Raw genomic sequence first — 27,023 nt, forward strand, 5'->3', positions numbered from 1 at the left:
TTCTGGAAAAATGGTCAACAAAGCTTCCAAAACAGTGGAAGCTGTTAAAACTTCATGCATATGGATTTAGAATGGGCTATCATTGTAAATCCTACGTCCCGGTAGATGTAACGTGTATGTGTACCAATACATTTGTCCATGTAGTGTATACTCTAAGCCAGATGCTATTTTTATAGCCAGAAATGAATGCAGCTGCACAGATGTGGCCACAGTAGTCCTTCAGAAGGCATATTATTCAAAATCTGTCACAAGGGGATTTCTAAAAGAACCTTTTGTACATAATTGCACATATGACAGATACAAAATGAAATAAAAATGATCTATATAAATATTTAAATAATAATTGCAATAATTGTTGTTGGTGTTAGGCAATAAGATATTCAATGTTAGTGAATATACATGCAATTACCTACACTGTCTTTTATCATATTCCATTATGTCACTTATTAACAAAAGTACTGCTGCTCAAAACCTGTGTTAGAATGTTTTAATTCTGTGTTTCACATGGAAAGCTGATAACAAATATGCAACATATATATAGCCATACAAGCTGTACATGTTTCTGAAGTTGAATTATGACCATTGAAATAGCCCTTGTAAATATATAGCATTGTTCATATAGACACTGAAAAACATCACCCTTCTCATCAGCTTAGTTCAGCTGATGAAAACCTTGCGCAACAAATATAATCAACATTATATCTGTGATTATACCTTATACCCAGTGACATAGAATAACAATTATTATTAAATGACCATTACATGAACATCTATAAAATAAAAACCTTCACAGATATAAAACCATTTTATTCCATATAAATTTTGAATATGAAGTAATGGTCAATCATTTCTAAACATTTCCTGACAAAAAAAAGCCCTGAAAATTTCAGATTTCTTTATACATCATTAGTAATAAAGACTGACCTAAATTGAACTTGGGGCAAAAATGCAGCATTCATCTGAATGCCACACACGTGAGACACCGAGAAGTCCACATTACATTTTACATAGATATCATAATCTAAAACTTTCAGCCGTACTTGAGCAATGAATCCTTCCTTAAAGGATCAAGGAAATTGAATCCTGTCTCTATATTGAAGTTAATGAAATCCAATAATTCAGTCTCTTATTTAAGACTGTACAGATAAGCATATTTGTCATAACAGAACAGAGAAGAACCCAGGGGAGCAAAGATTTCACCAGTGTTCTGCAAGCTCAGCCATGCCTCAAAACTCCTGACAAGAACATAAAGATTAGAGTGGGTAAGAGTGAGCAGAGTGAACCACATGACTTGCCAGGTGGCAATCTATACAAGAAATGAGGTCAAATGTAATTAAGTATCAGCAACCCTAACACTTATTCAGGTTTTAAAACACAGTGCAATTCCAAAGTCCTGAAATTCTTTTGGGAAAATTTTGTACAAAGCCAAACAGATTTTATTCCTCTTTGTGGCATTAAATATAGCACTGATATATTTTATGGGCAAAATATCCTCCCATTTTGTTTTGCAATATAAACCTTCAATTATAACGGGTTATAAATGTAGTTCCTTTGTTACTTATGCTACTATTATTCATACTGTTTTCATAATATGTCTTCATGTTCTTTTGTAAATTTCTTTCCTAGTTTGTACTAATCCTTTTAGAGTGTAAATAAAAGAAAGCCTGTGAAATGTGTGAAGAACAATTGATTGTTGCTCATTTTATTGTGCAGCTACACTCACATCCTTCTGTAAAGCACAGGGAGCTAAGTTTTCCTTCTGGAAATGGAAATTGTGATGGGTTGGGCTTCCACAGACTCCATGCTAATGATGCAGAGTGACGATACTTAAATTTTTCATAGCCAGGAGGGTGTTTGCTTTCCGGATCAGCTTGGACTCCTCTGACTCTGATTTGTTTTTATTGCAGTGTAAGCAGAGCTGTTAAGTCACAAGAGACACTTTACATCTCTCAATTGAAACAACCAACAGTTTCTCTCACACAGAATAGGTTCTCTCAGAAAGGACCGGCTGGATATATTTAAGAAATTCTTTTCTACTCTGCGTTTTTCTCTTCTACTCTGCCCACTTCGTGTTCTCATTCTTTCTGGTTCACTGATGTCCATTTCTCAATATTATTTGCTGTACCTTCTACACAACCAGTCTTTTTAATTACTACCAATGCCTACAGGCTGGAGTACTGACTCTAGATTAGTGTGTGTTCAGTAAAAGGAGGTTACAGTCACCATATTCTCTACTCACACACACTTTCAATTTCCCACAGCAATCTGGTAAAAAGCAAAAGGTCACTGTGTCTGCAATCCTCAGTAAGCCCAGTATTCAGTAAGTGAAAATTCTCATAATAGCTTAGAGCTGACAGTGATAATCAAGGATGAGTCTGCAGAGCGTGCACACAATTAAATCAGAGAGGTCTGTCCAGTCAAGTAAAAATTCATCAGACAATGGGTAATCTTTTCCTGTTTGCATGACCCACCGGCTATTTTTTAATTTCAGTAACAATAAATAAATGAAATCTATGTAATGCAAATTTGTATCCATTTTGCCAGTGCCTGACATTGTCTAAAGGGCTTAATGCTGAACAATCTTGTAACTGTTATATCAAAACCTTTACATTTTAAAACACTTCTATTTGATATATATTTTGACAATATTTTTTTCATGAAATATTTACAGTATATTTCATAATGACAAGACAAATATATATATATATATATATATATATATAAAATCTAAAATTACTTAATAATAGAATGTTTTCCCTTCTCCGGTGCAGTTAGCATTTTGAAGGAATAAGGCTTTGCTACAACTGTAACAAAATGGATCTTGGGCATAACCTTCCTCTGCTGTCCTGTTGTTGTTGTTGATTCCATGTACAGCCCCCTTGAGAACAGCCCCCGCCTAATTCCCCACCTCACACACAACATGACTTAGTCTCTAGGAACCATTGTCTCCATCAAAGAACACTGCACCCACCACCACCCCATCCCCTCCCTTCTCTTCGACCACTTAAACCCAAGGCTCCAGACACAAGCATCCAAGCCATTAAAATAAATAAATAAACAAATAAATAAAATAATACAGAAATGTCAGATACAACACATATAAACACTTATGAAATTATATTGTAAAATGTATTAAAACAAATTTAATGACATGCAATAGAACTTTGTGCATGTCCTGTAAAGCCTAAGTGAACTGCTTGTGGATCAAGCAGCCATTATACATTTTACATTAGTATTCTCTCTGACTTGCTTGGAGAGGAGCTGAACTCTTCAAACAGAGCAGGAAGAGTCTTTCCCAAAGGCTAACCTCCTTTCAAACAGCTTAAAGGGTTGTGCGAGCTGCCTAATCAGGCCTGCCACGACAGCAGGGAGGCTCACAGCGGCCAGAACTGTCAATCACTTAGCAGTGTGCCATTCTCAAGCATTGTGGGAAATCAGCTATTGACCCATTTCCAGTCGACAGCCAGGACAAAGCAGCCTGCACAGGTCATAAAAGGGCTTCTTTGGGCCCAGGTTCCTGCTAACAACCAGTTATTTACACCCTGATGCTGGGACTGGCTTTGCCCCAAATAACAGCACAGTGGGCTTGGAATTCATTGATGACATCATCACACATCCTCCTGCCAGGTTACAGAGCCAGCATCTTAATGCCACAAGAGAAACATTCTGTTTAAGTGTGTATGTCACAAGAAATGCTTGAAAGAGACTTGAGAAAGGACAGTCTAATGCCCAAAGGAAATGTCCAACATGGTCTACCCTTTTGAAGCAACATTTGTTAGTATTTTAGTCTGAAAAATACAAAAGCAAAATCGTGATGCTTCACTGAACTGAAATAGGGAGAATAAAGCCTCTGTCATGGCTACTCTGGGCTCAGTACTGCAGAAACTGCACTATGTAAATTTTGGAGGTGTGTAGACAATCATCACCCCCTCCTTCCCTCATACCAGTGCTGTAAAAATGAACTGCACTCTGCAACTATAGGGGAAGTCCATGAGCAAAAATACTAAATCTTACATAGTGTTGCTTTAAGGAGAGATATTTTTCCACAAGAGCATGATTTCCTCCTTTTATATTATTCCCCCTAGTCATTAGACATTAGAAAACATATTGAGTGGTCTCTAAATTGCCACTGGCAAACCAGGCTGGTCATCCATGCAGACAATCTTGTTATTCAAACTCTGGTACAGTTCTTTGGCCTTGTGCACTCCACTGAATTAAAAGTAGAGCACAGGGAAAAGGCCATGAACTAATGGCCATGACCAGGTCATCTGTTGAGTTTTTCTGAAAACATGTAGTTGCCAAGGGTTATTATCAAGCATTAGTTCTTATCTTCATAATACTCTACATTTTGTTGTCCTCATCTATTGTGCACTGTAGAAAATTCATCCACAATGCTGGACTGCACAAAGAGCGAAAAAAAAACAGCATCAGTAATGTTAGTGTAATTACTGGAAGGCTGAAAATAACACTGAATACTCATGAGATTTCGAAAGAAGGATTCAAACAGTGTTTCAGGGATAAGCATGGCATGACTACAGGTACAGTGAGAAATGACAATGTTCCACTACATTTTAAAGCTCAGTTTAGACATGTCCACCGCAGTATTAGCTCCTTCAAAAGACTTGTCTTAGCTAACTGACTACACTACAGCATTGATATCTTGAAGTTTTAATACCACTCTTTATTAAACTAAAACCTCCTAATAAGTACCACCTATAAGACATATCACAGAAATAAGCATGCACCATATATAAAATACCATTTAGTTAAAAAGGTGAGTCAAACAATGTCATTGAGCTTTAAACGCAGATCTTGCTCAGCATCCATTATGTTACAAAACCTGTTTTTGTCTTGTCATCTTTTTCACAATCAGTAAAAAAAAAACATCTTCACCAAGTGTGTGTGGTTTACATGCTTTTGTGATCCAGAGGCTAGCTTTGTACTATGTAGGGCTGAGAAATTTATTGGAAATGATTAATAATCCACATTCAGAACTTTTAATCAATGTAATCTTGCTTAAATAAATCTGTTAATGACCCCAGGTGTGTTCTCGTACCATCCCCTTAAGCCATACTACTGCACATGTAGTCACGTGCATTCTACCACATCAAAGCAACATGTAGGAGAACCTAAACACAGAGGCCGACACAGAGAGCAACTTGAGCAGTTTGTACCAAAGAAAAATGCTGAGTCTGTTGTTTGGACATGTTCTGACTTTGACACTGAACTTATAGAAGTCAAATGCAGGCCCTGACAAAATACAGTTTCAGCAACCAAAGTTAATATCACCAGTCTGTTTCAACACTTGAAACACCATCTCATCAACAAAAATGAATAGTGAATGGCTCAAAGCTTATAAAGCATAATTACATTACAAGTCTTATCAATGAACTATGAGTTAAAAAAACAAAATAATAGTGCAGATTATTCAAAATTCAAACAGATTATGTAATTTCTAAAAGAATACTTTAAGATATTTAATAATTCCTTTTCAGTGTATGTTGTCAATTCTCAGAGGTCACCTGGCAAACTACCTCTGAGTGGAATTCCAGTTTGAATATACAGCAGAATATACTGAGAAATGCATGATGACTAAAAGTAAAGAACATCACTATCATTTAAATGATATCCTGTGCGACATTTTACATGATCTGAACTGATGCTCTACCATTCAAAATTTGGAAATCATAGTTTTTAATTATATAAAACCAATGTATTAATGGTGCATTCTCCAAGAGTTTTCTAGCAGATGTTGCAATAGAGTCTTAGAGCCAAATATTAAAAGTAATTCAGCAATGCCCTTCCCTTCAGCCTCTCCCTCTTTCAGATGTCAACCCCACCTCCCATCTTAACTTGTCGTAGCTGAGAGGCTGATTCACACTGATTCACTCACAAAGAATTCATAATGTCCATAAAACCTCATGATACCAGTCACCTCACCGTCACAAGGATGCACAGTCTGTGCCGTGGAGGCTCCAGAGCCTATCACAAGGTGGGAACACACCCTGGAGGGGGCGCTAGTCCATCGCAGGGCAAGTATTTATTTTTATTGTTTTTTTAATAGTTTATGAAAAACTATGGCTTGAGCTAATACATATTTTAAAATGCAGAACATTTTAAGGTAAATTAGTCCCAAAAGAAAATGTATTATTATTTTTTATTTCACTATTTTCCCGCCTTGCGCCCAATGATTCCAGGTAGGCTCTGGACCCCCTGCGACCCTAAATGTGATAAGCGGTTACAGATAATGGATGGATGGATGGATGGATGGATTTCACTATTTTAACGTTATATGTAAAACTTTACTTATGTGTATAAATATACTGGTCATTTCTGCAAACAATTAAAATGACATTGTAAATATTTGCCATTATTGATCAAGGTACTGCAAGTTTAAATATTATAATCATTCATGAACACTGCAAAATCATAAAATGTTGCCATTTTATGATTATGCCAATTTTACCAAAAATTTTGTTATTCTTGAATCTGATCTTTTGGATTGCATGTACAATCAAAGTGATTTCTGACAGAAGAAGCATAGAAAATTTGAGCACAAATGTTTGAGGGCCTGAAAAAGTGTAAAATGTGGTTAAACATTCAGTATCAGTTATATCAGCAATTATAGTGACAAAGGAATATAATCCCACTACACAATTTTCCTGCAGATTCCTGCTCTGCTACACTATACTCCTCTCACACCAACCTTATCCTGAGCTCAGTAACACCAGTGGGGTGTAGAATTGCATCCACTATAATTAACACTCCATCTGTTTTTTCATCTGTTTGTTTTTTTAAGAACATCCACACACTGAAAACACAGAAGCAAACCCTCACAGGTCTAGTTTACTCCAAGTAATATATTTGTTGACCTCCCATTAGTTATGACATGCTGCAGTCATGAAAACTACAAAACACTTGCAACAGAAGTCTGAACATCTCATGGTGGCCATGCTGTTTGTCTCGAGCCACCCATGATGAAAGGAACTTAAATTAGGCCAAACCGTAAATATTTTAAAAGATCTCATTCATTATTGACCAATGGCTTTGCTGACTAGAAATCAAATCTCCCTCAGTCTCCTATCAGCTGAGTTCTCTTCGCCTTCCGAAGCATCCCTAACACACACACACACACACACACACACACACACACATTCCAAGATATTTCTACAGCAACAAAACTGAACATCAATATCCCAGTAATTAAGCAAAAGCATAAATAACGCATTTTCAAAAAACACTTGTGTACATGAATTCTGTTTATTCCCAAAACAGTTTAATGCCAGACTCAAACTGCACAACAAATTACATTAGTTTTTGAGATGCTAAGATTACATCTCTTGAACTCCAGGGATGTATAGTGACTAAGATATGAAACAGAACATCCTCATGTTAAGCCTGCAGCTTCAGAGCCAGTTCCTTTAAATGTTTTATTTACCCCATCTTCATAGCTGCCTCTGTATAGAATACATTTCACATAATGTTTTTCTGTCCCATTTTTTGCAGATATATTAGACAAATTTCACTTTAGATCAGCTGATCTGTAGATTGCTACTTCAGTGATAAGTGAATGACTTTGTCATAAGAGAATCTCAAAATGGCTGAACATATTAATTCATCCCAGGATGAAGTCAGCTACACTTTCGTCTGAAATGTTGAAAACGTTCTCTGTGTTTCCATTAGTGCTGCACAACATACGAAAGTTTAATGCTTTTTAAACACAGGGATGAAAGACGAACTGTTTTAATTAAGAGCTTTAATTCATATCCCATATTCTTATTTATTTGTCATAAGTTTTATATAGGGACATTTAATCTAACAACACGGAGATGGTGAATGGCCTGTACACTTTCAGAAAAATTGCCCCTGTGGTGATGGTAATGAACACGTACAAATATTCACCTCTCCTTCTGGAGAAGAGAATACAATGTACCTTTAGAGAACACAAATGGACTTTAAAATCATTGATGTACCTTTAATGGTACATTTACACTGTCAGTGACTAATATTGCGCCTCTGTCATACCTTTTTTTCTGATAGTGTATAAAAATTAGACCAATCAAAAACAACCAGACCCACTTGTGGTGAACGTGAAAACGCAAACAAAACTTACTGCTGTTTGACACAGAACAAACAGTCATCAAGCTTCACTCAAGCCATTCAGTACTAAATTCATATATATATATATATATATATATATATATATATATATATATATATATATATACGAATATATATATTCAAATATATTGAAATAAATGCTCAGTTTTAAGCTTATAATAGGCATACAGATTCCAAAATGTAGATTGCTTACCGGCTTTCTATATTTCATCTATAATTTTAAGTTCAGCACTTCTTGGTCTTCAACCCATTATTTTGTAAATCTAACCTGAACTTCCAGCATCATACAGTAATTTCAGATTTAAGCTACACTCAATTTGGTTTGAAATAAAAAGAATGTTTAAAATATATATATATTATTTGGAAATCAGTATCACAATGAAGGTTTTGGTATTGGCATTCCGTATCAAACCTTCTTATAATATCCCTCCCAAAAAATTTCAAACTTTGATACTGTCAGTTCTATATAAAACTTTCAGGTGAGGATACAGTAAAATAAATCAATATTTATCTTCCCTTCAAAACATGCTAAATGAAGCTGCATTCTTCCAGCTAGGTTTTTTAAGTTTGTTTAATTGTGGAATTTGGTATTTATGAACCAGAGATTGAATTAGTAATGTTAAATAATTTGTAACAATCTGAATTGTTTAGTATCAAGCATTGTGATACTAGAGCTGCTACTGGCAACCAAGTAAATACTGTGACAATACGGTAAATGAAGTGATTTACTTAAAAGTTTTTAGATATTAAGTGTGTCCAGCAACTGATGATTGCTGAGAGCATACTGAAGCTCAGCTGCACATGGATACTCACTGGTTGTGTTTCCTGACATCTGGATAATGCACTTGCTCTCTTTGCTCATCTCCCGTGAGTTGAAGGGGCGGACTCGTACCGCCACCTTCACTGAGGCCCCTGCCATGGTGCCTCTTTATGGAGCCCACTGCCAAATGTCCAGACCAACTCTAGCACCTGCCAGAGAAATAAAAAACATCAGTTATTTGACATTTTAGACTGCAATATATTATTATAATTACCATTAAGCCCATGGAGAAAGCCAATGTGCCTTTCATTTAAGATATCTGAAATTATCATTTCCAATATCAAGACATAAAATACATTGTTTCAGGTCAATACTGACAATGTCTATATATTGAAATAATATATACCAAAAAAATCATTTTGCAATCAAAATATAAAAGAATGGCAAAGAATAATGGCAATGACCTTTCTACACCACTGCAATTTCAATTACATACTGTTCTGAGGTCAGGAGGCAATAATTCTCAGCCTCAATACTACAGCATTACATCAGCAGTACATTTGAATAAAATATAATTAATAAACATGAATTTTAGCTGACACCAATGAAGGATTTTTTTTTCCATCAATAAAATATTTTTGTGAGATAATAATTATTATACACAATCATATAATTTTGCATTGCTTATAGAATGCAGAGAACCAGAGCTAGCATGATTTGAGAATGAAAAGATCAAGCAGAGTCAGCTACAGATAGCAACAGGCAGATATTGGGTCTGAGAGCAACAAAAGAACTGCTAGCCTGGCTAAATGTCAGCTCGCTTTCTAGGATTACAATGGCCTAATAACACACACCCTGGCTTCAGTACAGCCATGGTGGATGACCAAAATGGAGGCACTGTTACAGTACAACTGGAGAGACACTGATTTCTATTAGAACAAGCTCAGTGGATGGTAAACAGCATGCAGTTGTTCACTGCCATTCTTGTTATGTCCCACAGGGTTTATTTGAATAAGACAGCGTGCCATCTTGTGTGTGCCGGCTGCAGGGCAGATTGCTATGTTCTCTGTAAAGCAATATCATGCTGTGTCACATTCTGCTGATTGGAAAGACAGACACTCATTATTTAATGTCTAATTAATACATTACTACGTGTATTTGTGTTTTGTTATATTCTTAGCTGTACCACATCAAATCAAATGTTAGAGATACTATATTTTATACTAAATCCTTGTAAAGAGTTAATATTGAATTAATTGTATGTATCTTAAACCAACTTGTCTATTGCAAAGATGCTAGAATAAACTTTAAAACCGGCATCTAGACTGAACACCACATCATAGCTTGTACCCACTTGACAGTACATTATAGGCTACAAATTTAACATATTAACCATAAACCTAGAGGTGAAGATTTTTATGGTTCCTTTACAGGATTCAAATCTAACATGTTGAAAGGACACTCAATTATATGCTCATGAAATTAGATATAGAACTGATTCTTGATGTTCTCCTTCATTCATTCATTCATTCATTATCTGTAACCGCTGATCCAGTTCAGGGTCACGGTGGGTCCAGAGCCTACCTGGAATCATTGGGCGCAAGGCAGGAATACACCCTGGAGGGGGCGCCAGTCCTTCACAGGGCAACACACACACTCACACATTCACTCACACACTCACACCTACGAACACTTTTGAGTCGCCAATCCACCTACCAACGTGTGTTTTTGGACTGTGGGAGGAAACTGGAGCACCTGGAGGAAACCCACGCGGACACAGGGAGAACACACCAACTCCTCACAGACAGTCACCTGAAGTGGGAAACAAACCCACAACCTCCAGGTCTCTGGAGCTGTGTGACTGCGACACTACCTGCTGCTCCACCATGCCGCCCTGATGTCCTCCTTAAACATGTTTAAAACATATTTGAATATTTTCATTCTTATACTGCTGCAATGTGCAATCTGGGTTACTTATTTTGGATACTCACAAAATATATATTTTACAGGTGTTCAAATTCTAGGCAAAATATTTGGTGTAGACTAAGATGAGCTGAAGGTTTGAGCTAGGCTTCAGGATAATTAAGTTGAATTTAATAGATATTTAGTTAAATGTTATTTAACTAAACTATTCATTCATTCAGTCAGTCATTCATTCATTCATTGTCTGTAAGCACTTATTCAGTTCAGGATTGCGATGGGTCCGGAGTCTACCCAGAATCACTGGGCACAAGGCAGGAACACACCCTGAAGGAGGCGCCAGTCCTTCACAAGTCAACATGTACTCACACATTCACTCATACTAATTTCTGAGTCGCCAATCCACCTGCAACGTGTGTTTTGCGACCGTGGGAGGAAACCGGAGCACCCGGAGGAAACCGGAGCACCCGGAGGAAACTCACGCGGAAACTGGGAGAACACACCTCACAGACAGTCACCCGGAGTGGAAACTGAACCCACAATCTCCAGGTCCCAGGAGCTGTGTGACTGCGACACTGCCTGCTGCGCCACCGTGCCGCTCTATCCCAACTATACAAAATAAAATGTAAATCTCAAGATAGAAATACAAGGAAAACAACTTTAAATATTGTCACAAACTGTTCACATCCATAGGGAATATTCTAAAAGGGACAGCAGCACTTTCTATTTCCAAAAAAATAAAAAATAATAACGTAAAAACCTGTAATCTTCAGGTATTTCCTCTAACTTTCCATTACGAGAAAAGAGTTTAATATGTCTTAATGTACAATTCCAGGACCACCAAGCTCCTCTAAACCATTACAGCCAGTCTATCATTGCCTATGACCAGAAATAGAAATATTTAACTTCTATGTGTTTGATTTCATTAAGCCCTATTTCCATACGTGTTTGTATATAAATCAAATATTTGGTGAAGGAATGTCGCTGTTTAACCACAACGAGTAAAGGTAAGATATTACAACTTCCTTTTTTTCCAAAAAAAAACTACTTAAAACATATGAAAACAGTAACTACGAAAACGTGAGGAAATATCTGTAACAGGAACATGTTTCATAAATATATGTGTAGAGCAGGGAACAGGTGAATTTCCTGGGCGTCCAGACTGTTCATCGCCTTCATCACGTGTCACGCGAAAATGACTCTGCAGACTAATGTATTCAGACCTCACGACTCTCGGCTTTCCGCCAAACAACATTTCATTGGCCTTAAAGGAACTTGCCTTAAAATGAGAGAATTACGTGATTTCAGCCTCCATTACGCGTGTTTCTCCCGAGATGAATAAAGAAGTAAATGTCTTAACAGACACACAGCCTCCTCTCTCACATTAGGCGTAAGGCCTGTGACGTCAATTAGTGTCAGGTTTTATTGTAGTGTCCTGAAGAGCCCACACACACCACGAATGACTGTGCATTTATCATACACTACTAATAGCGAGGCCTATCCCTCACGGGGTTTAAATTAACACGGTCAGTTTGTGTCACTGTCCAGTTTTCGCTATTTCTCGTCTCAGGTTCTGGTTTGTTTACAGCTTTTCAATAGACTACAAGCCGCACCCCACAGCAATTCTACCTCAGTAACCAGCATGCAATAAGCCAGTCCTCGTTAAAACTGCATTGACCTCTGGAGCACCACGTCAAACAGAAAGAACGGGAGCGAAGGAAGCTCTTACCTTTTACAGTGCTGCTGCTCCTACTTCCCAAAGCTGGTAAAGAAACCCAAAACCCCCGGGCCTTTTGTGTCTATAAAAGGCCTGCCTTAGACAGCCAGAGAAAGCCCCCTCTGTCTCCTGAATTCCCCGTTAAAGATGACTGTCCATTGGGGTTTAGGAGTTTTGCGGGGTCCCGGTGAGGCCTCCTTTTTCCGGGAGGGGCTCAGAGAAGTGTAGAGTACTGTGTGTACTCTGCCTATATCACAGAAGCCAAAATGGCTCTGCCGCCCGCTCAGAGCAGTGATGCTGAGCCTGAGTGAACCAGTGACGTCACCGCCGAGGGAGGCAGCAGCATCAATGCAGCAGAGAGAGAGAGAGAGAGAGAGAGAGAGAGAGAGAGAGAGAGAGGTTGTGGAGGAGGGGAATGAACGGGGAGGGAGGGAAGAAGAGCTGGGAAAGAGAGAGCGATTAAAATCCCTAGAGTAAACAGCACACACAATAACACAGCTCTGGTTGGCCCTTTAACATACACAGGATATTAATACATTTATACTTTGGTAAAACACACTTAAAAATGTGGACTATAACACATTTATCTAAAATGTGAAATTCAAGTCTGAACATATAATATTTATTACAGTAAATATAGTATAGTATAAATAAAATATTACTAATTTTGTTTATAGTGAAAACATATAATTTTTAATTATTTGTTTGCTTTGTTATATCAAATATTGATTAAACATTATCTCTATTAAAACAATGACTTTTCCTTTTTTATTTACTATAATCTTAAGTCTGTTATATGCTCTGTGAAGTCTTATGAGTTTGGCTCCTATGGCAGCTCATTGATTTATTCCCATTGTACACATATCAGTTTACAATTTTACTGCTGCATGCTGTTGCCTTATGGAAATATAATGCAAAATATCCATCATCAAATTTTCAAATAATTCTGTGTTACAGGCCTACATGTCTTGTTAATTAGTGAAGAAGAAATAAACATGGATGAATATCACAATTTCTGTTTCATAACATGGTAAATGTGACATTGTAAATCCAATTTGGCCTATTTTCTCCCTTTGCTCTGTGCTATCTGTCAAAGAGAATTGGCTTTGGGGTAGGATTACTCTCAATTCACAAACTCTTAGAGTCTTTCGGCCTCTCTACCCCCCCCCTTCACAAATCCTGAGGAAAGTCGGCCCATGAAATGCATTCACAATAAAGGCAGTCCCATCTGACACTAATTCCTACTCTTGATGCGTCTCAGTTCAGGCTTTAAATTTCAAAAGAATGTGAATTAAGGCCTAAACGAATGTAAAACCTCTGAAGAAATGCTTGTGATTGAGCCGTTAGACTCTCTCCACAGACTTTCAACTAGACTTTAAACAAGGATTTTTAAATATATATTTAGCAGAATTAAATCCTAATGAGATTAACAATGAGCTGTTGGTTTGGTCATATTACATGGCAGAAGGCCTTTGAATATAACCCACTGTAAGCAAGGACAATGTTTACTGAAGGATGGAGCTATAAGGAAGAATTGTACTGCAGAAGGTATACAGAGGTATGATAAAGATTATAAACAGAAAACAGATTTGTCATCAAGATCGCATGCAGCATCGATTAGTCAGGGAAAAAATATAAACAGTCTTCTTAAAATCAGAAAATGGAAAAGCATGCCACACAAAATCATGTTATATTTTATGTAGAGCTGTAAAACCTGTACAAGAAGCCAAGTGAGTCGATTCATGATGCTTCTTTTTCTGTTCAGGTCGAGATGTGTTATTGTGTGATCTCTTTCCTGTACAATAGAAGAGGGTGGACACAGAGTGACTAAGCACTGTATCCCGAATCTACCATAGCCGGATGGGCAGATGCCACTCATGTTTCACTCAGACAGAAACACAGTGCCACTGTCCTCTACAAAACACTGTTGCCTTTAAACACCCAGTCCAAATATTTTCAACATTATCTTTAGTTTTATAAATTCAGTTTCAGCAAATTATTCAGTAAATTAAGTTATATCAGTATTAATATTTTCATATTGTATCCTATTCAGAATTTCTTTTCAAATACACAGCAATGGTCCCAAAACCTTAAATGTAGGAAAAGGCAAAACCCATATCAAACATCTTACAGTGACCTAAAGAAAGGAATGAACCCAGGACACCAAGACGCTGGACCTGTGTGGCAGCAACAGAATCTGTAGTATCACCATGCTGCCCTGCAAAAACATAATCAGTACAATACAGTACAATAACGTGCCACAATTAAAGGTACTGAAGGAGTCACCTTATTGGACATCATTCCGGGGATTGTTTTAGTGCATTTATTCTGAGCATATGCCTTCTCAGCTCCACAAGTACAGTTCGTTCCATCTTTATCTTCTTTCATTATGTCTACAATGCCACTTCCTCTTTTCCATGAGCTGAGATAATATCGCTCTGTAATTACACTGTGATAATGTCACCATTGGCCATTCAAAGTGAGTCCATTACAGCTCAGAGTGCTCTTCACTAAAACTACCAATCACTAAGTAACACTCCAAGCAATGGCAAACGGTGTCAGGAATTTAAAAAAATGCTGTGTGGAGGTCAAAATGAATTATTTAATGTTTTTTCAAGCTTATATGTTGGTAAAATTGAAACATTTTAACAAACAAAAATGTTACTTTTTTTTACTCATTTTTCCTAGCAAATGGTAAATTACTACAGCTGTGACAACAAGTTTTACCATCTAAAAAAATAACAAAGAAAATGTGAAATGTGAAAAAAATGTGAAAATGTGAAAATTTCTTTACTTCTATTTAAAAATACAATATCAAATTTCTGAAACTATGCATAGTAACAAAGTAAATAACAGGTAACACTTTATTTATCCTGAAACATCACTGTAGCATACACATTGTACAAGAGCAGAGATACAGTATATATGTATCGCTGCTCTTGTAACATGTAGGTAACGTGTGTAAGATTTGTTCATGTCCTTCAAACTTCAGTTCACTGAGCAAAAGAGAAAGTAAAGAGAAAGGATTTCCAATATTTTCACTGAACAACTTGTAGTTTGTGGTTGTAGTTAAAACACATTTTGAATTTGTTGCAACACATTTAAAAAGTTGTGACCAATGATTACCACTGTGTTAAATCATCTTTCCTTTTAACTATAACTTTTAATCATTTGAGAACTGAAGATATTAAAACATGGGGCAGATTTTCTGTATAGAATTTTATTTACAGCTTTATTTACATGATTGGTTTCATCTTACATTTCTTCATGAAACAGCCGACAGTGTTAAGTGACAACAGTTTTGACACATACGGCCAAGCCTTTGTGGCTGTGAGGGTTAAAATGTCACATACATTCAGACTTTTCTGAACTTGCTTTTGCTGAAATATTATAATATTCTGAATCTTTCCCACAATATTATGCATGTTAGATGTTGAAAGACTTCCATTCCTTTCCAGCCTTGCACTGAAAATATTTTATTTTTAACCTGTTTGACAGGTCTCTCATTTGGCACAAAGTAGTGAGCCACAATCCCTCATTTATTTTTACCTGCTTATATTTGAATGTTTCAAGTCAAAATATGTAATGCCCAATAATAATAATAATAATAAAAAAAAGTTCACTCATTTTCTCCACTGTCCCAACATTTTTTGAGTAGGAGACAACTAATTTAAATTTGCTTTTATTCACCAAATGCAAATAATTGGATATCTTTAGTTTGTACTTTTTTAAAATATATTCAATAGAATTATTATATACGGGTTCCTGTTTCCTGTTTTTACTGCATTTCAGGAAATGTTACAACTTTTCTGCAAATGGGCTTGTGTTATTAAGACCTGCACTAATTGTAGTGTTCATTTAGGGTGCAGAAATTGTATGTAATAAGAGTACCAGGTTCATTAACAGCAACACATTGCATATTAGTGTGTTTTAATATACTGTAAACAGGGAGCTGTATAGTGTAACTCAGCACAGTTCAGCATTAAACCAGTAGTGTCCCTGCAGTAAAGACTCATATAAGAGTCTAATTGCACTCTCAGACGGCATATTTTAACACAATGCAGCAGTGTCAGCCTTCCACTGAACATGCTTTTCTGTTTTTTCCATTATTGTGTGCAGGGGATGTGATGTATTGTTCATGTATTACATATCTACACTGTATGGGAGTGCTAACGAAATTAAATATAAAAAATATTGGACATCTCATATTAATACAGTATATTTAGTAAGGTATTTAGGTAGAGCCTAAGTAATCAACAAAGTCATGACATATTTATGAGATGTCAGAAAGATGTCACTGGTCTATGATTCAGACATGTGCATTGTAGAGTTAAGGTCATTAAAATGTTAATAACCTTGTAAACAGCTGGTGTCACATGGTGATCAATAGAACAAGGTTTTAAAGGTAGAACTTTAGATGAAGCTTCCATATTTGACTAAAGCCTAGTTAGAGTGACTAGATTTAATGACATTAAGTCTGGCTTGACCAGCCCCTCAGGACTATATTTGCTCTCTCTTTCTCTCTCTCTCTCTCTCTCCCTCTCTGCTCAGTGGAGCATCAGTCCTGCATAATTTATACAGCTAAAGAATTGCTGTTGTGAACCTGCCACTTGAAATGGTCTTTTAAAGAAGAACATACATAAGAATGCTGACAAGTCTTCCTTAAAAAAAACCCAGCAATACAAAAACTGCAAATCTCACTCATTTATTAGTAAGAAACATTTAAGGCGACTGCTGTATTCTGTATGACATAGTGATGTGACTAGTTTGAAAATATACTCTGGCATCAGCCATGGATTGTTGGGGGACTGGGCAAATTGGGACATGAGAAAGCAGCTCTAGTTTAATAGCCTCACCCTTATAGTGTTCAGACAGTTTTAAGGTTATTTGTGTACCTAAATGCATGCTTATGCATAACTGTGCCTTATGTATATGTAGTGCTGTGACCTTGTGTATGTGTGTGTGTGTGTGTTAACAATAATAATAGCATCATCATAAATGCTTACATTATAATACTATAATCATATCAGTACACATGAGCATAACAGCAGACCTATGTAATGTATAGGGTCCTTTTAATTTTGTCAATAATTTAAAGGTAGACTGAACGGGGGGGGAATAGGTCCCACCCCCTGTGAGCCTTGGTTCTTCCCAAGGTTTCTTCCTCAGCTCTGTGTGAGTTTTTCCTTGCCACTGTCTTCCTGGCTTGCTCACGTGGGGGATTTTTACATTTTTGTATATCAGTTGTAAAAAGCGCTATACAAATAAATTTGATTTGATCTATTTGAATTTGATATACTGTGGGAAGTAGGGCAAGGTAGCATCCAGAGTCAGCAAAGCTTGTGTGAATGTGGATAAGGCTCTGCCAGCCATCGCCATTCACCAAGTCCAAACTGTTGTATGCCCTTTTCCCCTATGTCCTTGTTAGGGCATAATAATGAGAACCCTCGAGCAATAATGACTGCCTTTCCGGACTCTTACTGGACGCTTGCGACAATACTTTACTATGGCATTATGTCTAAATAACCTTTTTAAATTTGATCAGGGCTTATCACAAAAAGAGTAATCTTTAACCAAATGACAAAACAGTAAAAGCTAATTTTAGCGACGCGCAACGTACATCTCAAATAAAATGTTGCTTACCTGCTTTATGGCAGGATATGACAGGGTTCATTGAGGCCATGATTTTCTAATATGAAGACAAACTAGCTCTCATTCAACCTTTTACAGGGTTTAAGTGTATTTACACCACAAATGCTTCACTGAAAATGAAAGATATGGTTTTGTTTTCCCTATTCCAAATTCAGCAACCCACTGTAGGAATTGTTACCGAAATCCACTGTAATTGAGGGTGCTCTGCTGCACCCTACTGGCCTCAAACTTAATTCATGTCTCAAAGGCAAAAGCATACGCACTCTCAAATATGTCACACATCAACTAACGAAAAGCTGTTTAGCCAGCCTCTCAATTTGAAATATGTTTATACCTCAGCTCTGTAAGCACACTTGCTTTGTTTATAACCCAGCTCGTTTTAAAAGATGTGAAAATCTAAGAATCTAACCCTAATCCTAACCATGATGAGAGATGCCCTTAGTTGTTGTGCCAGAATTATCCTGTTTTAAAAAGGCCATACGGAGTTAGTTAAGTCTTCAGTTTATTAAATACAATACAGCTATTGCTTAAAGCTTCAAATTTAACACTAGTTTATAAACAGATGCAGGAATTGTAAGCGTAAACTGTTGTGTTCATGCTACACAGTCAGGAGTCAGAATTTGGCACACCACCAGTCATATCTTGTATATTGAAACCACAGGGCCACCTACTTTGTGAGGTTATGTATTTATACAAGTGTACAGTTTGCATTTGGTTGTGAACCTCCACACAAGTTTGTGTCTGGTAATGTTGCAAAATTCACAAAAGGATTCACAAAATTGCACATCAGTGCATGTGAAAACCATGCTTTAAAGCACAGTGTGTGGTAGATAGTTGTCTTCTGTATTTGTATTATATTTACAGAATACATTCTGCTTATTTGTGCAATTTTGCAGTAAATTAGCTCCATAAAAATGTATTAGGACCTGTGTTCTGTGAATGGGTGAGTACTGGCCCACTTTGAGCACTGCTGTCATGTAATGCGAGGTTCTGATTGGTTACCATTTGCTCTGTCAAAGTCTGAATTATCCACATTTAACCAGCAATTCATTACACTACTGTACCAGAGGTCAACAAACCCTTATCACTAACAGTGGACTCATTGCAAAGGGAATGCTAGGGCAGGTTCAGTGACATTAGAGCTCAGAAGCATTCCCTTTTCCAGACAGGACACATATTTCAGTACTGTATAACAGTTTTCATAATATTCAACATGGAGGCAGGATCCACAGTGAGTGCTGTGAGGAGTCAGAGGGTTGTCGTTGAGGATGAGATTAGGCCTGCGCTCATAACCATTAGAGATGGAAAGATCCAGAAGATTCTACCTGATCCAGGAGCCACTCTACACACAGCAGGAGAGGTGAGCTGGAGTCGAAGTGTGACAGATCCCCCCTCTACTGGACACAGGGTGTATTGCACGTTTCTGATACGAGATTGTTTGACCTAAAAAAAAAAAAGAAAGAAATTTACACAGTTCACCCTTTGTAGTCAATCTGTGAACATTATTTGGCACAAAATTTGCTTCTTTAGTTTTGAACTGCGGCTATGAAAATGATAACAAGCTAACAGGTTACCACAAAAACATCACAAAGGCCATACATATTTGTCTCAAATCTTGTCAAGTTGATGAATATTTTCAAATAAAGTGTCAATGTGCTTTCTGATATGATGTTCATCTGTTGATATCTTATGAATAACGTATAACAACTAACAATTTATTACAGATATATAATTTAACCTACAATAGCTTAGTAGGCCTCAGGTTTTTTAAATGTAGGGTATTTGTGAAATAAAACGTGCTCTAGTGTGTTCTTTAGGTTATTTTTTTTCCTTATTTTCCCACTGAAAATCAATAAAACATGGAATATGATCTGAAGTCCAATCTTCTGTATATGTTTGTAGGTGCTGGACGTGGGGAACTGTGTAGTGATGCCAGGTATAGTGGACTGCCACGTTCATGTTAATGAGCCGGGCCGCACAGCCTGGGAAGGGTACCGGACCGCAACACGAGCTGCAGCAGCTGGAGGAGTGACCACCATTGTGGATATGCCCCTGTGAGTACCTGTGAATGCATACACACACAAATATATAAACACACATTCATAAATGGACTCCTTTCAGCTCATATTCATTTATTACACATCAAAAACAATGGAAAGGGTGAACATTAACTTTTATTGTTCAAAATGTATAAATGCTTTTTTACAGTTAGTTAATTCAGCTATGTTGTAATGCACAGAGTTGCCAATAGAATCGAAGGCTCTGAGATATTAACCTGATATTTCCATGCCCAAGGCTCAATATCAGCTAGAGGTTACCTAGAGTAAGATGTTCTCTAACACACTCCTCTCCACACTAGTACCCTTTCTGTTAAATGCAATCAAATCCTCTCAAAGATACTCAGACATCTTGTGTAATTTCTTTTGAAAGAAGTAGAAGCTGTTACTACATCCTGATACTGTTGATTTCAGAAGAAATTATGTATAAGCAGATGTCTGGCCATATAGTGTCTGAAGCATATAAATATAAGTGTCTCAATGAATGACATGATGTCCTTATTTCCTCATTTGCAGCAATAGCATTCCACCAACCACTACTCTGGTGAATTTCCATGAAAAGCTGCAAGCTGCTACTGGCCAGTGCTATGTGGATACATCATTCTGGGGAGGGGTCATTCCTGGTAACCAGGTACTGACATAATCCCTGTCTGTTGCTTTACATATATTGGATATGTGTTGCATTTTTTGTTATTTATATATAATATGTCTGTCTAAATCAATTTATGTGAGTCTAAATGCCATTACTACTTTTAATATATAAATTGCAGAATTATAATAAAATTATAAGTTTGTCCAAACCTCTTCATCTGTGTCTCTCCAATCATAGCACTGGACCCATGTTTATATGAGAGCTCAAACAAAAGGTTAAACAAATTGCAAAGAAATAACTATACTGATTAAATATGGCAAAACAAGGAACAGAGAAGAAAGAGAACCAAGTGAAAACGGCTAAAGACCAGAGCTTCTGTTCCTCACACCTCATTCCTGGGTTCTCACACTGAACTGAGCTGTGACTGATTCTCATTTAAAAGAACAGGTCTTGAAACTGGTCGTTCTGAATAGGGCTATTTAGACAGGAGGAGAATGGTGCCATGTTGTTTTATCCTTATTTTGACCAAAGCAGGTCACAGATATTTCATTAAGACCCCAGAGAACTGTAATAACTCGTGGGGAACCTGTTGAATATGTTCCCTTTAAATGTAGGGAATTCCATGCCAGTCTAGACCCTCCTCAGACAAGTCACTTGGTAAAATTGAAGCACATATATATATTAATTGAAAAAAAAAAGAAAGAAAACTCATTAATTCAAATCATTTATCATACATTCTATCAGTTAAAATCTTTTACATTCCTAGCTGGAGCTGAGGCCCATGGTGCAGGCTGGAGTGGCTGGGTTTAAATGCTTCCTGATACACAGTGGAGTGGACGAGTTTCCTCATGTGAGAGACACTGACCTGCACAGTGTGATGAGGCAGCTCCAGGGCACAGAAAGTGTTCTGCTGGTGAGCAGCCACATGCACATGCTTGTCCAGTCATTCTGACATTATAATGACTGCAGATGTAATGAGCAACACAGTTCTGGACAGCAATATGCAATCCTGCATTTAACACGTTTATGCTATTTTGCACATACAAGGCTTTTCAATAAGTTCTTGATATTGATATAGTCAACTAATACTGCTGGTAATTTTAATGGCTCTAGGAATTGACACTTTCTGAGGGGATATAAAGAAAACATTAGCTCTCTTCAATCATTAGTATTGTTGCAATTGCTACAAAAAGTAAAACATGCTGAGTAACACAAATATACTAATGAGTATATTGAGCATTGCACTGTGGAAGACTGGGTTCCAAGACATTAGTCATCCACCCTACAGCCCAGAATTAGCCCTGAGTAATCAGAGTAAGAACGGAATTGATAGACCTTACACATATATAAAAGGTTGGATATATATAAAAATAATAAAATAAAAATTATATTACATTTAATGTGTATTCCAGAACTTATTCAACACCCCTTGTACTCTTATCCAGAGCAACTTTCAATTTTCATCCTATTACCAATGTAGGCAAATGAGTCCCAAGGATGTTCTGTTCTACACTATTATATACATAATCTAGGTCTATATAAATCTATATACAGTAATATTTATATGAAGGAAATATAGTACTGTTTTACTAATCACTGTTTAAAGCACAATCAAACATTAACAAAACACACCTTCATTTGAGTTGTAACTGTATTATGTTATGTAGTTTCATGCAGAGAAGGAGGTCCTACAGCCACAGGCAGATAATGACGGTGAGCAAAAATTAATGTCATTGCCTAAAGCATTATTAATTTAAAATATGTCCAAAAGTCTGTAGACAAAAGTTTACCCAAAATATCTTCTGAAATTAAACGCGTTAACGGGTAGTTTGTTCCTCTTTGCTGCAGAAACAGCTTCTATTGTTTTAGGAAAATTGCACCAGATGTTGAACATTACTGTAAAGGTGTTACTGCGTTCAGCCATTAAAGTATTAGGGAGGCACAGCTTCACTCATCCCAGAAGTACTGGATGGTGCTCTATTATTCTATAGAACACAGTTCCACTGCTCCACAAGCCCAATGCTTTATAGCCCTCTAAATAATGTTTTGGTTGAAATGACCTTATTTGTGAATGCATTCCTATGGACATTATGCAAATTATGGGTGCAAAAGTGAACACATTTGTCAACAATGGGTGCACATAAAAGTGCCGGAGTAATTAAGACATATAATCTATGATGTACAGCTTTGCTTCACATTTATCACTTTGCACTTCCCTCAGATCCATGCGAGTACTCCACATTTTTAAGGTCCAGACCTGATGTCATGGAGATTGAGGCCATTCATATGGTCACTGAGCTCTGCCTGCAGTATCAGTCAGTTCAACTTACTCTTAACTTATTGTATATTTACATCATGTTTATATAGTATATGTTTATCTTAATGTAAAATTACATTAATAATAGCATGCTACATTTTCAAATGTTTGTAGACACCTACTCATCCACAGGTCTTCCGCTGCCAAAGGTGTCAAATTTATCAATAGTAAATCAGTCATTTGTTCCCCAATTTACTGCAGAGTTCGCTGCCACATTGTGCACTTGTCTTCAGCCCAGTCTCTGGAATTAATCCAGACAGCCAGACAGGCTGGAGCTCCACTGACTGTGGAGACCACCCACCACTACCTCACTCTGTCTGCAGAAGACGTCCCATCTGGAGCCACTCAGTTTAAATGCTGCCCACCAATACGAGGCAAAGCCAACCAGGTGAGGCCCTTAATGTTACCTCTGAGCTATGACCAACTGTCTTAATCAGATATTACTGTGTCAGCTTATGTTCTTCACAGCTTTTATCACCAGAATGCAACACATTGATGGCTTTTGATAATGCTTGATGGGAGACATGAGAAAAAGACAAAATGATGAATGACAATTAATATATAGGATAGCTAGGTAAATCTAAGCAAAGGATAGCTAAGGAAATAACAAAATGAGCAGTATAGCTAACTACAATACCATTTATATCCTTACAGATAAATAGTTTATCAACTGCAAGATTTCATTCATTCATTCATTGTTTGTAACCGCTTATCCAGTTCATGGTAGCAGTGGGTCCAGAGTCTACCAGGAATCATTGAGCGCAAGGCAGGAACACACCCTGGAGGGGGTGCCAGTCCTTCACAGGGCGACACACACTCACACATATGGACACTTTTTGAGTCGCCAATCCAACTACCTACATGTGTTTTTGGACTGTGGGAGGAAACCAGAGCACCCAGAGGAAACCCATGCAGACACAAGGAGAACACACCAAACTCCTCACAGTCACCTGGCGTGGGACTTGAACCTACAACCTCCAGGTCCCTGGAGCTGTGTGCCCCACTGCAACATGCAACATGCAAATATTTCACATTTCAAATTAAAAGTCCATTCATTTTCTCACCTCCACTGACTATACTTTGTAGTTCCAAAATTACAAACTTCAGAACATTTGTTGCTCTGCACACTTTGTTTGCCCCCTTTCACCCTGTTATTCAATGGTCAGGACCCCCACAACCTACCACAGAGCAGGTATTATTTGGCTGGTTTACCAATCTCAGTGCTAAAGTAACACTGAGAATAGTCCACCAAACAGAAATATCCAGCCAATAGTGTCCTGTGTTTAATGAAGGAGGACTAGAGGACAACCAGCACAAACTTGCATGATGTAGTGCACCTGTTGCCTTGCATACTTTATTAGCCCCTTTCACCATCTTCTTCAACAGTCAGGATCCCACAGGACCACCAGAGAGGTCCTGGGGTCCTGACCAGTGAAAAAAGGGGCAAAGTGTAAAGCAGAGCAAAGTGCTCCTGTGTAGTCAGTGGAGTTGGCTGAGACACATTTATAGTTAAAATATTTATTTAAATGCCATTTTTAATGGAGTATTGTATGTCCTTTTTTGTTATAATATACAGAAAAAATACACATTTGAAACAGAGCAAATAAAACAATACAGGTGCTTGTGAAGCAAATGAGACAACTGGTACATTACAATTTGGCATGTTAACACATTCAAAAACGACACACATGGGCTTTAAAAGTATATAGAAAAACAATCATCTTTGTGTGTCTCTTTCATATGGTCTCTGCAAACACATTTCAGAACTGACATTGCACACAATTGCATGATTAAGTTCTTCAAATGTTTAAAATTGATCAGTTAAGTGAAATGCTACAGTGGTTCCGTGCTTTTGTACAGAGAGTCTAATGTAAACAATTAATACATCAATTAAAAATGCACTTGTTTTCTGCATTGCTCTCAGGAGCAGCTGTGGTCAGCACTAAGGGCTGGAGACATTGATATGGTTGTGTCTGACCACTCTCCCTGTACACCCAACCTGAAGCACCTGGATAGAGGGGATTTCACTCAGGCCTGGGGTGGCATCTCCTCTCTGCAGTTTGGTATGTTGTGCCATATCCCTGGGGGTTACATATAACTCCTTGAATATGATGTCAAGCATAGACTAAAGTTCTGCTCCAGTTCAGGACCTGTGTACCATTCCAATTAATCATTTACACCACACACACTTGTGTGTGAAGATCAGATCAAAGTCCTTGCCATGTCCTTCTCTAAAATCAAGTTAAGCGCAGATCCAAGAGAATGTGGTTGTGTTGCAGGGGAATAAAAACAAAAACAAACAAACAAACAAACAAAACCTGTAAACTGCTTTAGGTTGTTAAAGAATACACTGCAAAATCTCCATCAGCAAACAAATACATTCAGCACTAAATAGAGTTAAACTCACAGAAGATTTGATTATTAATTATTTTGTTTAATTATTGAATTCATATGTTGAATAGACCTACCACAATCCAAAAACACATGTTGGTAGGTGGATTGGCGACTCAAAAAGTGTCCGTAGGTTTGAGTGTGTGAGTGTGTGTGCGCCCCTGTGAAGGACTGGGGCACCCTCTGGGTAGTCTCCGGACCGACCGTGACCCTTAACTGGATAAGCAGTTACAGACAATGAATGAATGAATGAATGAATGAATAAATTAATGAATATTGAATAGATGGATATAGTTAGGACAATGCCTTTAGAAGTTTGCTTCCATACATCTCAGCGTTCAGCATCCTTTGCATTTACACATGGAATAACTGGTCAAATGTGTTTCTATGAATAAATTAAAACTTCTAAAACTAAATGAAACTAAAATTATGACAGATGCATAAATTATGCTGATTAATCTCCTGTGGTAGTTTATATAGATACAAATAATTATGTTTATAAAAAACTCATATAAAAAACTTAATAAACAAATGAAATAAAAAGTGCATAGATTTAGAGATTAACAGGTTGTGCGGAATGAACAGAGATGATGATTCTAAAATAATGACATTAATTAAATTTTACTTAATATTCACTTAAAATTGGACTCAATATTACATAACTATTGTGGCCAAAATACATTTTCAAAAATACATTTGTTAGTACAGTACAATTTTGTTGTATACGTGAGAGACTGAAACGTGCACTACGATTTCGTATCTAAAATAAACTTCTTAATATGCAAAGTGAAAAAACAATTTTTAAAAAGACGTTCTTTGGTGATCAACTGTGCAATATGAGGTTGTATTTTCACCTGTTGTTTCTTTCTTTGCACTTCAACATTCTGTCATTTCTGGACATAGGCCTCCCTCTGTTCTGGAGCTCAGCATGTAAAAGAGGTTTCTCCATTCCTGAAGTAGTAAGACTCCTGTGTAAAAAACCTGCTCAACTCTGTCGCCTTGACAACAAAAAAGGCAGTCTAACGCCAGGTCATGATGCAGACTTGGTCATCTGGGATCCAGAGAAAGAATTTACAGTGAGAACAGATTTAATATTTCACACAGCTAGGATGATTTGTTTATGAGATTAGCACCATATCAAAGATCTCTTTAGGCCTTATATCTCATAACATTCTCTTAGCTTTAGCCCTGAAAGGTATTTTGCTCTGTTGTTTTACAGGTGAAAGAGGAAAACATACATCACAAGAATAAAGTGAGTGAGAGTTATTTACTTCCTTTTACAGCACAAGGATCAGAGACTTATTAACTCTCATAACTTCTCATGCTTGTTTTCCAGTTGACACCCTATCTTGGTTTTACACTGCTTGGAGAGGTCAGAGGATCCATAGTTCGCGGAAAGCTTGTGTACTTTAATGGCTCCTTTAGTTCTCAGCCTTTAGGGCAATGCTTACTCTTAAATAACATCCTGGCTCAGGCAGCTTTGTGAATACACAAAC

The 27,023-nt window shown here is 37.2% G+C and overlaps 2 protein-coding genes across 12 annotated transcripts in view; one reads left to right on the forward strand and one right to left on the reverse strand.

Moving 5' to 3' along the window:
* Positions 1-12,831, reverse strand: part of kif1aa (kinesin family member 1Aa) — a 70,518-nt gene extending 57,687 nt beyond the window's left edge. For 4 of the 11 annotated variants that reach the window (XM_066664480.1, XM_066664478.1, XM_066664479.1 and 1 more), the window contains exons 1-2: positions 12,531-12,831; positions 8,935-9,090 (exon numbers count right to left, since the gene is read on the reverse strand). In XM_066664480.1, the coding sequence (XP_066520577.1) occupies positions 8,935-9,040 (106 nt within the window). In that variant the 5' untranslated portion in view covers positions 9,041-9,090; positions 12,531-12,831. Of the gene's footprint in view, positions 1-8,934; positions 9,091-11,283; positions 11,411-12,530 lie in introns of all 11 variants that reach the window. The other 7 variants (XM_066664481.1, XM_066664484.1, XM_066664483.1 and 4 more) reach the window with 4 other exon arrangements.
* A 6,552-nt stretch (positions 12,832-19,383) lies between these two features.
* zgc:103559 (Allantoinase, mitochondrial) lies at positions 19,384-27,013 on the forward strand. The gene is made up of 11 exons (XM_066663873.1): positions 19,384-19,530; positions 20,073-20,224; positions 20,744-20,858; positions 21,586-21,732; positions 22,487-22,532; positions 23,041-23,134; positions 23,338-23,524; positions 25,061-25,199; positions 26,431-26,603; positions 26,747-26,779; positions 26,864-27,013. Exons 1-11 carry the CDS (start codon positions 19,384-19,386, stop codon positions 27,011-27,013), a joined length of 1,383 nt encoding a protein of 460 aa, XP_066519970.1.
* The last annotated feature ends 10 nt before the right edge of the window (positions 27,014-27,023 follow it).

The sequence above is a fragment of the Hoplias malabaricus genome, chromosome 3, assembly GCF_029633855.1.
Source record: "Hoplias malabaricus isolate fHopMal1 chromosome 3, fHopMal1.hap1, whole genome shotgun sequence".
NCBI lineage: Eukaryota > Metazoa > Chordata > Actinopteri > Characiformes > Erythrinidae > Hoplias > Hoplias malabaricus.